The sequence below is a fragment of the Bolinopsis microptera genome, chromosome 2 (assembly GCF_026151205.1).
Source record: "Bolinopsis microptera isolate Bmic1 chromosome 2, MBARI_Bmic_1.0, whole genome shotgun sequence".
Lineage (NCBI taxonomy): Eukaryota > Metazoa > Ctenophora > Tentaculata > Lobata > Bolinopsidae > Bolinopsis > Bolinopsis microptera.
The window spans coordinates 18,599,254-18,613,570 of NC_087073.1; the positions used below are offsets into that span (position 1 = coordinate 18,599,254).

Consider the following 14,317-nt stretch of genomic DNA (forward strand, 5'->3'; position numbering starts at 1 on the left):
ATGGTTGGAAGCAGTGCGCACGTGCAGTTTCACCAAGTACGCTTTCATAATTGGATAGATGCCAAATACCCGATAGAATATTCTGACATTCATCTTTAACATCATACAAGATACGGCAACCGGTCATGTCAGCTATAGCTTAAACTCTTGTGTTTTTCCTTGAATCACTGGCCGGCGAGTGAATTAGTAACGCCGGTGTTCGAGCCTGGAATGTGGTCATCTACAATTTTTACTTCATTGAACACACCACTTTCTCGTATAACTTTCAAATATCATGTTCATTTCCAGAATACGAACCCCAGCCCAGTATACTAGCTAGTTGCTCCAGTTAGTTAAGTACGTGCAGTGCAGCAGCTGTACGTGCAAATACTAGTAAGGGGAAAAGTGGTCGATTTAAGGGTTCCGTTGGATTTGAATGTTCACAAGGATTTCTCAACGGAATATGGTAGTTAGGACCCCTACGAACATAATTAGACTTGTTGCCAATTTTGTATCTCAACAGAAACACCACTTTTACCACTTTTTACCACCTTTGTACCACTTTTCTGGTTTGCCAAATATCTTTAGTTGTGAACGTCGTAGAAGGCTGAAAATTAACCTAGAATGTTTATCTTATCAAGGAGTAAAACTTTTGTATCAAAAATTTTTACATTGGACAATCAGCTAATTGGATAATTACCAATTAGTTAATCACCAAAAAAAGTGAAAATTTTTTATTGGCTCAAAATGATTGAATTCGTTTGAAACACGGAGAAATGTAGTTTTTAGAAAAACTTCAAAAATTTTTCACTTAAAATTTTTTTTCGAGACTTATCGAGAAAAAAAGTTTGAAAATTTGAAAATATTTTTTTCCGCCAAAAGTGATCGAATTGCATGAAACGTGGATAAAAATGCTTTGCAGAAAAACTTCGAAGATTTTTACATTGGGGAATACTAAAATCATCAATATTTGAAGTTGGAGTTCAGTAAATCTCGACATATTTTAGTAATTAGGAATAGCTTAGCGGAAAGGGCTGGACCTGAAAAAGGTTAACCACACAATATTAGAGTTTCGTAACTAATTACAATACAGCTTTATCAAATTCCACATAAAGAAACAGCACAAAAGGACCATTTAAGATCGAACCGATTTTACCTGCTGTACTATCATTTTATTGATTTCAATGATCAAAACCTCTGTCAATCTTGCCAATCTATACCGGGTATCTGAATGTACCGGACCTCTTATTTACCTCTATAATTAGACCCAGTTGTGCAAGAAATGCGATTTCTCACAGGGGTTTCTTTAAACTGTGCACTTTTTATCACTCTCGCAACTCGCAAGAGGCCTGGTATTATAGGGGGGGTATAGGTCCATAGGAAGCGAGTGTAAATATACCTTCCATCATCCATTGTGGCTTTTTTGTATTGTGAATGCGCATGCCGCTTCGTTTGCTATGCCATATACCTCGAATAACCCCCATATGTCATTGCCAGGGTCGGGATAGAGCTGGAGATAGCATTGAAAAGTTGCTAGAAATAGCTAGATTTAGAGTAAACTGGTGGTAGCTGGGTGGTGCTAGCATGGATGTAGCAGAACGTAACTACACGGGGTTTCATTGGAGTTGGTTATTTTAATGGCCAAAGAGTGCCGGAACTAAAGTTACTTAAGATTGCAGTTTAGGGGCAGTGTAAACCACGGTGTAGTCAGGGACACAGAGCTACAGTGCAGGAGTACTGCAATAGAACAGTGCAAGTGATACAGTCTGCAACAGTAAAACGCCGACGAAGCTAGACTTAGAGTGAACTGATGGAAGCTGGGTGGTGCTAAAATGGAGGTAGCAGAACGTACTACATGATGAAAACAGGAAAACTAAGGCTGGTTGAGACCTAAAAAGATGTGAATCTGTCCTGATAGATCCAGTGAAGAGCGAGTAGCGAAGAGTTTGATCACTAACCTAAAGCTCTAAAGAAGAAGAGGGCTAAAGAGACTCACTTTGATCAATAAATCCGGTACGGCAAGGTCTGTAGCCTTGATAAGAAGATACCATGAAGTAATTCATGCAGAAAAGTCGATTTATATAAAGGGTTTCGTTGGATCTAAAAAGGGTGGGTCAGTCTCTCTGTTTTCATAAGATTCTGATGAAATGCTGTGAAGCTCAGGACGGTGATCTTAATAGGTCGGATAGCTGTATCTGGTTGCTTCCAGCCCACCCTTGTCGCTTGAAAATAAGTTCACCCCACCTCTTCCAAAAATACAGTTACCAGAGCAGGAAACTCTTCTTCCTCCTCTTCTTTCAACACAAACACAATCAGGTTCCAGCTACTCTCCTCCTCTGCAGCCACAATCTTATCTCCTTCTTCGGAGTTTTACTGTTGCAGACTGTATCACTTGCACTGTTATTTTGCAGTACTCCTGCACTGTAGCTCTGTGTCCCTGACTACACCGTGGTTTACACTGCCCCTAAACTGCAATCTTAAGTAACTTTAGTTCCGGCACTCTTTGGCCATTAAAATAACCAACTCCAATGAAACCCCGTGTAGCTACGTTCTGCTACATCCATGCTAGCACCACCCAGCTACCACCAGTTTACTCTAAATCTAGCTATTTCTAGCAACTTTTCAATGCTATCTCCAGCTCTATCCCGACCCTGGCAATGACATATGGGGGTTATTCGAGGTATATGGCATAGCAAACGAAGCGGCATGCGCATTCACAATACAAAAAAGCCACAATGGATGATGGAAGGTATATTTACACTCGCTTCCTATGGACCTATACCCCCCCTATAATACCAGGCCTCTTGCGAGTTGCGAGAGTGATAAAAAGTGCACAGTTTAAAGAAACCCCTGTGAGAAATCGCATTTCTTGCACAACTGGGTCTAATTATAGAGGTAAATAAGAGGTCCGGTACATTCAGATACCCGGTATAGATTGGCAAGATTGACAGAGGTTTTGATCATTGAAATCAATAAAATGATAGTACAGCAGGTAAAATCGGTTCGATCTTAAATGGTCCTTTTGTGCTGTTTCTTTATGTGGAATTTGATAAAGCTGTATTGTAATTAGTTACGAAACTCTAATATTGTGTGGTTAACCTTTTTCAGGTCCAGCCCTTTCCGCTAAGCTATTCCTAATTACTAAAATATGTCGAGATTTACTGAACTCCAACTTCAAATATTGATGATTTTAGTATTCCCCAATGTAAAAATCTTCGAAGTTTTTCTGCAAAGCATTTTTATCCACGTTTCATGCAATTCGATCACTTTTGGCGGAAAAAAATATTTTCAAATTTTCAAACTTTTTTTTCAAGTCTCGAAAAAAAATTTTAAGTGAAAAATTTTTGAAGTTTTTCTAAACACTACATTTCTCCGTGTTTCAAACGAATTCAATCATTTTAAGCCAATAAAAAATTTTCACTTTTTTTGGTGATTTACTAATTGGTGATTATCCAATTAGCTGATTGTCCGATGTAAAAATTTTTTGATACAAAAGTTTTACTCCTTGATAAGATAAACATTCTAGGTTAATTTGCAGCCTTCTATGATGTTCACAACTAAAGATATTTGGCAAACCAGAAAGGTGGTACAAAGGTGGTAAAAAGTGGTAAAAGTGGTGTTTCCGTTGAGATACAAAATTGGCAACAAGTCTAATTATGTTCGTAGGGGTCCTAACTACCATATTCCGTTGAGAAATCCTTGTGAACATTCGAATCCAACGGAATGCCACTTTTCCCCTTACTATACCATACAATAGCTTAGATCAGATTAGCTAGATAACTTCACTGCGCGCTGGATATACGTAACGCGCGCGCGCGTGAGTCGGATAGGAAGTCAAAATACAGTGATTCGGCGTCAGCGCCTTCCAGTTCAATCTTCAGTAGACTGTTTCTTTTCAAGAGACGGGCCGAAAATCAGCCATTAAATATAGTTTTCATCTTTCATTCAAGTAAAGAAATATCAAGCGTGAAAAATAAGGAACACCGTTACAGGACAAGAAATAATATGTATTGCAATATAAACATTATTATCACATAAAAACAATCACTTAACACAATAATTTGATTGTCAGCAATTGGAAAATTTCGGAAATTAACAAAACTTAACCCAATATTGAAATAATATGGATAGTTCATAGTTGTGAAAGTGGTACAAGTGAAAGCAAATTGGTATCGTAACATTAAACCTACTAATCAATTTCTGAAGATCTACTTTTAACCTTGACCCCTTTAACCAGTGGAAAATATAAAATAAAAACTCAGTTCACTAGTACTGCCAATCTACATTATTTTCATGATACTTTAATCGTCTTACAAAACAGTGCATGTAGGAGGTGAATTGTAATATCACAAAACTCAGTTTTATATCGAGAATCTCAAATATGTTGTCCAAGAGGAGTTAGGGTTTTGTCCATGAACTTTCTGCGGGAGAAGCATGTCCACCACTTGCTGGGCTTGTCACTGTCACCAAATACCTGAAAACATGGATCAGTATTATCACTAGATTCACTGTAAGAACAATAATGTTTGCAATTCAGAAGAAATCTAAATTATTGTCAGGGGAGTAGGAGAATGGTTAAACTAGGATTTATATATATATTTAAATCAGGTTTATCAGTACTCCTAATTACCTTTTCAACCATACGTTGTCCTAATTCTTGTCTGCACTGAGTCAAATAACTCCTCATCTTTTCTGAAATATAAAACTAAGTGAGCATCGAGAAATAGAGAACAAAAAGAACACTGCAGTCTGCAATACTAAACTGCTGCTGAGAAGATTCGGAAACTAAAATTGTCGTAATTGAACATTAATTTTGTACAAATGATCGACTCACCGACTTCTCCCCCTTGAGGTCTAGCATATACAGAGTTAAGAGGAAATCCAGCTTCTCCAGGAAGAGAAAAGCGGGAGATAGCAAGAGAGTACATGTCCTTTATAGCTTGGTTCTTGCTGGGACTCTTTTGTAGTTTAACAATACAGTCGGTAGCATAGAGGGTCAGGTAAATCATCAGTCGGTCTGAGGTTCCCTAAATGTGGGATTGGTTAAATAAATGTTGCTGAATGTGGGGTTGGTCAGCTAAATTTTGCACTATTAAACCGACTATATTTTATATACGATGGTTCACATACTTTGAGATTTTATATAAAATTGAAACAATGGAACACAAGTTGTAACGAAATTATAGCAATAATTAGACAAAATATTAATAATATTCACAAACCTTAATTTCGTAGTTTTTGAAGAACACGTTAGCTTTGAAGTAGTTGAGGGTTTCGTCTATGATATCTTCTTCGCTATCTGCGAAGGCTACTTAGGCTTATGTATTTGTTTGTGTGAGTGAGTGAGTGTTTGTGTTGTGTTCCGGGTGGTGATTGCAGACTATTGAGTTGCCTTTGCTGTACAGTAAGATCCCACGAGAGGCTTTTAACAGATAAATGGCGCCCATGGTAAACACAATCATTCCTTCAAGAATAGCTTTAAACATCTAAAGAAACCCCGACAGTGCATCTGAAGAAATCTGCCAGGATTGAGGCGCCCATTGTTTAGCAGTAAAGAGGTGATAAACGATGACGAATAGATAGAGGTTTCTTTTTTTGCATGAATAACCAGAATGTTGGAAGAGGAAAACACATGAAACTTCTGCAAAACCTAAATCTGAGCGAGCAATCAAATAGAGGAGAAGGTAGTGCGAGCGTTTCTGTAGAAGTTAAGATGTGGACTTAGGGTGAGGCTTCAGACAATTCATTGTTCCTTTCAATGATTTCCACCCACGAAGACCTGCAGTGACTATACTTACTGTAAAATATCGATTGGTTGAGCCAGGTCTGCCTCGACGTTATTTGTCAACGTCTAATAGAGAGTAAAGCCGAGTAATGAATGTTTAAATGATCCATCTGGTTGTTAATGTTAATATGATGTGTGACAAGTTAGCCTAGTGGGCTAAGATCAGGTAAATCTGGTAAAGTACAAATCTGTAATTATCTAAGAGGATTCAGATCAGATATAACTAATAACTATAGTAACTGAAATACACAATATATAACGGGTAACGCGGTCTATAATATAACAGTTCACAATTCCCCTTAACAACCTCTAAAATTCCTCCTAACACGTACCTGTACGAGGTGCAGGACCCTTAACAGTAGTACGGAGTGGTAAGAAAGCAATGTTTCCAATCATCGGGCTCTCCTCATCATTAAACTTGGAGTGATAAGCCTGCAAAATATGTCAACATGAGTCTGCGGAATTTCGTGAGTTGATGGGAAAATGTTAGTGTGTACTTCTACTGTGTTTTATAGGTGTGTAATGTGTATACTGTATAATGTATATATTGCATTGATCTCTGTAACATTTATACGTATTTTCAACACAAATCAAATTTCTGATTGAGTTTGTTTTGACTCGGTAAAGTAAATAATAAATAAACAAATTCTAAAATGTATTACTTGCTTCGACATTGCCCAAAAAAGTCATTCAAGCGAGACTAATTATACTGTACTACAAAGTACGTGCCACGTGTTAACAAGATAATGCACTTTAGCACGATATTCTTATGGGCGAGTCAAAACAAGCACAATCAGAATTACTCTTTTATACGAAAGATAACAGGAAATGTATACTCTAATGTATACTCTAATGTATACTCTAATGTATACTCTAATGTATACTCCTGATCCTCATATGAGATTAATTAGTTAATTGAAGGAAATGACAAATAAAGATGTTGCTTACTGGCATTATGTAGAGGAGATCCTTTCCAAGAATAGAAAACCTTGTCACTTGCTAAACTAAAACAGATTTAAATTTTCAGTACTTGTAGTTGTAGTGTTACTGTTAAAACTCTCGCGGTTCAGTAAATCTTGGGGGGAGGAAAGTTGAGGAAAAAATTGGCAGATGAGCATTAAAAAATTAAAATGTCTCCCTTGATCTTCCTCTGCTTCTCCCACTTTTACAACTTTTCAAGGCAATGCCCATCTGTGACCATTTGACCAAAAGTGGGGGAAAAGTAGAGGAAATATGGGTGGATGGGGTCAGGGGTGCAGTAAAACCCGATTTCCCGCATCAAGATTTACTGAAAACCCCGATTCGCCATTTACTTCCCCCAAATGAGGGCAAATTAACACACAATTATATATGTGTTTGAACAAATTCATTTCCCCAATTTCCGCTGGGTTCTAATGTTCAAATGCTGTTAAATACTAAGTTGAACTAGCTATGAATCACTCTACAATCGATACATTTCCCGTTCGTGTTTAGCCTTGACAATTGCATTAACTGGGTGGTAAAAATTATTGTAGAAAATTAAATAATCAACGAGTCTGACTAATCAATAAGGAATAATTTATTAGTTTTGTTTTTAAATTGATAATTGTTAGTTGAAGCTCTAATCAATTTATTTTGTTGGATCGTCCTTCCTCAAATAGTTGGTGAAAGTGCAAGAGTTTACTAATCTATTCTATTTGGAAACGAAGGGAAACACAAAATTGAGGATTACAATTTAATGTTTTAAAAGTGTTAAAAGCATTAAAATTTTAGCTGTTCAGCATAATTATATCATTATTTTAAATATAGCATAAATAAGTTAAATCTATAACTAAATATCATTATCAGGCCTTATTTCATGCTAAGAACAAGAATTCTTTAATTTAGTGTAGTAATCGCATGCACGTGTGATGATTTTTGTGATGAGAACTGACTTCTTTAATACCCATCCTGAGGTCGTAAATTGACAGGAAAATATTTTCAGATGTCATGACCTTTACTTGTATGTGCCCGACGCCCGTCCATCTGTCTTGAAACGAAATCACAGCATTTTCAAAGAAACGGTTTCTCGCTAGAGTAAGTCAGAACATGTGTTTTCAGGGCCTTGTCTTGTGAAATAGTCTTACTTAGGGCTATTTATTTATCCTGTGTGTATCTCAGCATGTGCTGCTTTAAGTTATTTTCATGAGCAGAGATGACAGTTACCATAACACATGATGTTTGTAATCATATTTCATTCTTAACAACGTAAATCAATATAAATTATGAAAACTTCGATATAATATCATGTATCAATTCTAATAAATATATCCTTTATATTAATAATAATTCCGTTAAATGCCTAAGCTTATATGACTACACATCACTGCACACAGCGTTAACAAATTTGAATATATCAACAGCGGCAAGACTCCTCTTTGCCATTTCATCTGCACTCAAACCCTTAATTAGTTCTCCAGCTATACGTTTTCGCTCAGGATCCACTTTATCTACATCGAATGCTGAAACGATGCGGTGAAATGAACCGAGAGCCTTCTTAGCAGCCACCCAATTTGTACCCATGTTATCTGTACAGAGGACACTGAGCGCAGCGCAAACATCTATAACTGACTGAGGCGGAGCTGCAAAAGACTTCAGTTCGGTTAATTGTCGTCTTTCTATCTTCAGACAATCTTCCTTTGCTTTTTGTGCCATCTTGGTTCAGTTGGTAAAATTAAATTTCAATAAAATCAACAAAGCATACAATCAAACCCAAGAACTTAACAAAAACAACCACGTCTTAAAAAGACAAGATGAAGCTACCTGCTAACTCAGTTATTGTTTACTACTGACCAGGGTTATGTTTTCAAACTATAACAGTTAGCAGCTAACTGTTATAGTTTGAAAACATAACCCTGGTCAGTAGTAAACAATACTGCCACAACATACACTAACTAAGGAATAAGACCCAATTGCAAACCCCAAAGATAAATAACATGAGATAAAAAAAAATTGAAGATACCGCAGAATCACACAAATTGATCTTTTACATCCGGTTCCACGAAGGCCCTGGTCGGGCGAGCATCTAATTGCAAGGAGTGAGGACTAAAACTGCTCAGAGACACATCAAGAAGAAAAGCTTAGTGTTGAGTTATGGCTAATGAAATAAGAGAGCCGCCCTACGTATCGCTAAACACCTGGCACTCGACCAAATCTTAACATTGTACATCATTCAGTGTGATTTTGGGAGTGGAACTCTATATTATAATAATACAGTTCGTCACCCTTTTGGGATGTCGGTAGTAATATGATATATATGTAATACGTTTTGGGAACACGCCAGGGATAAGATCCTTGACCCCTTCGCAGTTCGCACGCATGTAACGAATCCCGCATATCATTTCGAGTCAAAACTGAAACAATCTCTAGCCACGAGCAAATTGTTGTTATGACAACCCCTCTGTACTGATATGATAATTTATTTAATCAAATTGAGAATATCTCTCGTGATTGTGGACTAAGTTTATCCCTTTTTCGTGAGTCTTCTGCAGACATCACCCCCTTTCTCCTTCTTTCCCTCTAACTTGGCTATCTTACTGCCGAACTGTATTGCTTTTTTGGGTAGTACACTACTGGTAGCCAGACCTAGGGTCTGTGCTACTTTCCTCAGAATTATCTTTTCTCCTTGTCCACGGGGTAGGGTGAAATCAACCTGATGGTTTGAATTTGAATAATCTGAACTTAAAAATTATTTGCATCATCAGTCATCATTCTCAAATAAAAAGCCAGCAGTTGAAGAGTATAGGTTGCTATTAACGTCGATCATAAACCATTAAAACACATGATATAAAAACAATTTAATTGAGAATCCATAACTCAGGAATAGAACTCAGGATAAAACTCCTGACCTTGTATTGAATAGGAAGAGGGTTCAGGTAAGACACAAAACTCTCATCTAAAAATGGGGCCACACAATCTCTCATGTGATCACCTATCACTCTGTTATCTCGACCCAGGTTCCTTTCTGAGATCCTATGATAAGAGATTAGCTATTAATCAAGAGCATGCTATCTAACAGGTTGGTAAAAACAATCATCAATAGTGATAAGGCGACAAAATAATTGAAATGAAGTGAATTAAGATTTGGAGAACATGGTTACCTGCCAATATCAAGTTGTATCTCTCTGAGAACACCCTCTAAACCACCCCCGTTCTGCCACGCACCTCTGTGACGGGAGTAACCTCCCATCAGTTCATCTGCTCCAATACCGGAAAAGAGTAGACGAGCTGAGCTGATCATGTGATCATCCTGAAGTGCAAAATAAACTTGATCTTTAAATTGAAACTTGCTCAAAACAACCACAAGTCAGAGCTGAAGCTTAGGTTAACTGAACAGGTATAGCATGTGGCAATTTTAATGTGAGGTGAAGTTAATAACCAGTACGAGTAATACCTGACAAAGACCTGCACCTCTTGCAGCAAACCAGAGAGCACACCCTATACTGTCGTCTATAACAGTGTTGTGAGGATATAATAGATCTCGGATGTGGTGTTCCCGAGCTCGCTGGAGCTCTTCTACAGACACGTCCACCTGGGACAAATTTAAATTATAAATTACTTAGGGTTTCAAATTTAGTAAGTTAGTATAAATGACAGCTTTCAGGATTGTTATATTTAAGTTGGATATGTAAAGCAACTAAAAGTGTAATTTTTAAATTTGTAAGGTGAGATTTACAGAAAAGATGTAAAACATCTAGCTACATGTTTATTAAAATTCTAACTTTTGTTTATGATTAAACCTTGATTAGATTCCAGGTCCTATCAGGAGCAATTGTTTGTAAATCTTGGAGGGAAGCAATAGCTGATATCCTATCAGGAGTCTTATCACAGTTACCAAAAGAGACGTTCAGCAGATCTATAGGTTCACATGACGGCACTGACCTGCAAACAGTGATTAATAAATTTATATTTAATTTACTGTCATTTAATAATGTCCGACAAATAATATTAATATCTACACTCCCACCCCAGGTAGAGTTCACAACGCGAACGCTTACTAATTTTATGACAACAATGATCTATGATAAATTACTACAAGTAAGAATGTATGTATATTATAATAAGTTGAATATATTTAATAATCCTACTCTATAATCTAGAATGTAACCTGTGCAAGAGCGCGGCTAGTACAGTACAGTCAATACCACCACTGAACAAAACAGCAACTCTAGCGTTGGAGACCCTCCAGTCTCTATTCCATGTACATTACACTTTACATCACTAGTACAGAAACAGTGTCGAGCAGTGTAATCTGATAGGGAGTCCTATAACATTGTACACTCAAGTAATAACTAATATAATAAGTAAATAACAACTAATATAATAAGTAAATAATAACTAATATAATTATACATTATAATAACAATAAGTAATACAATAAATTTTCATATTTGCGATTATAAATTAGTAAAATGTTGAGTTACATGTTGAATAGCATAAATGATGAATCGTTAATACTATTCAACATGTAAAACTGTGCAGTGGGCGTGGGCACTGTGCACCCAGTTGGAAACAATAGAAGTATTGCACCATTAAGTCCTTCTCTATGAATTTAAGTCGGAAAACATAGGAAACATTTCTAAAATTGATAAAACATAGTGTTTCAAATTAAGCTAACCTTGGTAAATGAGAGGGGAAGCTTGCAGCACTCATCCCTCAGTCGCACTGACTCACACAGAAGTTCAAGAAATATGGAACAAGTTGACTCCCAATCTAGTTCTTCAGGAGGACCAAAACTTGTGTTAAGTGGGGAAACAGGGCAAGGTATTGTTTCTGAAATAAGATGGCAAAAATCAGTATTAATCGAAGTTTGTATTAGCTTTATTTCATGATATTAGAATGTTTGTAGTGCTCAGATATATAAAAGAACTAATTGATAGTTAAACGAGACTTTGAATAACATTTTTTAAATGAAAGTTTGATAATGGTCAGTATTTACCTTCTGATATAAAAACTGACTCAAATAAAGTCGTCCCAAAGGTTTGACATTGCTCCTCGCGCCCATCAAAAGGGAAACACGTCAAGTTGCTATCCGATAAACAGAACACTCCACCAGCAGGTACCTCCAACCAATCATTTTCTGCATCACCCACTGAACTTAGTACATATCCAACCTCCTGTCTTGAAATAAGTAACGATCTCCGTCCAAAATAATCTCTCCAAAACCACAAGTTCCTCTTATTTTCCTGTGAGAGATTTCTAGTACAGTGAAACTTGTCTAAGCTTTGAAATCGACAAACGACAGATCTATTAATTAAAGTTCAAAATTTTCTCCACTTCCATAGCGGTGTGTAAGTCAATTGTATAAAATTCACGAGATCTTATATTACCAACTTACATCATACATTATAGCAGTTGAAGGACCCAGTATACAACTTGCAGCTGAAGGGACGTCATCTTTTGTCACTAGATCCAGCAAATATTCTGTATCACTTTCATAACTCTGAAGACAGATTGTATAGAGTCTATACTACAGACAGATAAGAGAACTTATCATTTATCCTTTTTACAACTCATGACAATAGTAGAAATTAATTACACTACAAATCTATCAAATTTATGAATTGTATATTATCTAAAATGTTGGAAACCAGGTTTAGCTGATCCAAACTCAAGCTGCACAACATGTAGGCTTTTTTTCGATTGTTCTAACAATTTTTAAGATTTTACTGTCATTATACAGGGTGGGCCAAAAGTCAGTACCCATATGTTGGCCTTTATAGCTCAGTCACTGAGTGCCCAATTTAAATACTTCTTTCTGGTATGACTTAGTACCACCACTGGTTCGAGGAATTAGTCAACTCGAAAAATATTCGCGTTAATTTTTTTCAAATGGAGGTTCATTTTCACATTTATTTGATAGTTTGGATAGTCGGATCAAGCTAAATGTTATTGAATTGTGTTTGGCCATTCGAATTACGTTTGTCCTGAAAGAATTAGAACTGTAGCTTCTCAGATGACCGAGATATGAAGCATAACGAGTTTATTCATTACGTGTGATCAGGTGATTGGTTTACCTAATCACGTGATAAGGTGCCCCCGGTAACTACCCCGTTAAACATTATGGGAATTGTTAAGGGTGCCCAATTAAGGTGTCGTGTCACGGTGTCACATAATCACCCAGTCAATTTTGTTAACGAGATACAGAAAATGCTTGATAACTTCGTCATTTCTAATCCGTTTTGCCTTATGTTTTCAGATCATATGCAACATTTGATAATCTACCGTCTCTGAAAAAATTAGGCGTTCAGCATGTTCAGAGAAAACAATATAGGTGTTTTAATATTGAATGGGCGTGGTCTAAAATATTCGAATTTTCAAATTTTGACGACGGAATCCTCGAACCAGTAAGTACAGTATGCCATCTGCAAAGCAACAGCTCTCAAATATAAAACACGGCGGAGCTATTAAGGCCAACGTATGGGTACTGACTTTTGGCCCACCCTGTACATACCTGAGGATACTGAAAGATTTGCCCGTTGTAAATAAGATGACAACCATCTCTTGAACAAGGTTGTTTACAAGCTCCCTGCACATACAATATGTATGCGTTCAAGACAACATCATTCAATGACGATGAGCATTGATGGTCAGGACCTCGATTCAGCAATCTTTTGTTTCCTGGAGCTTTGCACTTGTAGCTGCAGGAAATTCCACACATGGAAGCTATAATGGGAGATTATACAAAACACAAATAAAATTAGTCATAACATATTCTGCCCAACTTGATGAATTGAAAAACCCATATTTTAAGTCTTAAAGTTGAGTAACCAAACACAGAAAAAGGGTTACATTTTTTGCAGATTTTATGGTTACAATGCATAGTTATATATTGCAAATGCAGATGGCTGTAACGGGTCCGGACTAAAGGGTGTGAGACTCCAGGGAGGTGCCCATCTTCAGAAAGTTGAGAACCTGCTCATGCTAGAAACCTACAATTTTAAACTTTGTTATGCTGAAAAACTATGTTTAATCACTTATGCTAAAAACTGAAGTTTCGTTAAAACTAGTGCCATAATTTGGAGTCAAATATTCTTAAGAACTTGTATAACTTTTTGCAGCTTTTCATGCATCCCCAACACTGGCCCGACTGCGTCAATGAGATGATGGGTCGGGCAGCGTTTGACAAGTACAATTGACAACATAACCATGCATTTAGAATTTAAACGATATAATAACTGGTTTTTAAGAATACTTTTTACCTTACGTGCTACTTTTTGATGCCGTTTATTTTCATTAAATAATTGCTGTGTTGTATATATATATATACTATGTGTAAAAGTTGTAAACTAAATCCAAAATCATGTGAAGCAGTAGTTCTAAAATTACAGCTAAAAATTGTAAAAGAGAAGTGATAACACAGCCGGCTAGCGCTGGATTTTCACAATACGGTACACATCACTTAATATAAAATACGAAACAAGCGCGGCGCGCCTCTGAAAATATGCGTGGTGCGTATAAAATTTTGGCTCAATTGTGTTATAATGAACACAAAAAACGTTTTAATACCTTTTTAATATCATTCATAACAAGCTT

The 14,317-nt window shown here is 36.7% G+C and overlaps 2 protein-coding genes across 4 annotated transcripts in view; both read right to left on the bottom strand.

Annotated features, from left to right (window-relative positions):
• Positions 1-3,965: 3,965 nt before the first annotated feature.
• Positions 3,966-14,317, bottom strand: part of LOC134811172 (actin-related protein 2/3 complex subunit 3-like) — an 87,981-nt gene continuing 77,629 nt past the window's right edge. Inside the window, exons 2-7 of one of the 3 annotated variants that reach the window (XM_063817916.1) lie at positions 6,713-6,769; positions 6,097-6,196; positions 5,202-5,278; positions 4,814-5,006; positions 4,610-4,671; positions 3,966-4,453 (exon numbers count right to left, since the gene is read on the bottom strand). In XM_063817916.1, the coding sequence (XP_063673986.1) occupies positions 4,355-4,453; positions 4,610-4,671; positions 4,814-5,006; positions 5,202-5,278; positions 6,097-6,196; positions 6,713-6,718 (537 nt within the window). In that variant the 5' untranslated portion in view covers positions 6,719-6,769 and the 3' untranslated portion in view covers positions 3,966-4,354. Of the gene's footprint in view, positions 4,454-4,609; positions 4,672-4,813; positions 5,007-5,201; positions 5,288-6,096; positions 6,197-6,712; positions 6,771-14,317 lie in introns of all 3 variants that reach the window. The other 2 variants (XM_063817914.1, XM_063817915.1) reach the window with 2 other exon arrangements.
• On the bottom strand, positions 8,620-13,448 carry LOC134811174 (asparagine synthetase domain-containing protein 1-like). The gene is given in 11 exon segments (XM_063817919.1): positions 8,620-9,434; positions 9,631-9,754; positions 9,883-10,031; positions 10,176-10,313; positions 10,522-10,663; positions 10,890-10,936; positions 10,939-11,046; positions 11,400-11,554; positions 11,721-11,967; positions 12,120-12,224; positions 13,236-13,448. Coding segments are annotated over 11 exon segments (1,611 nt in total). The 5' UTR covers positions 13,443-13,448; the 3' UTR covers positions 8,620-9,245.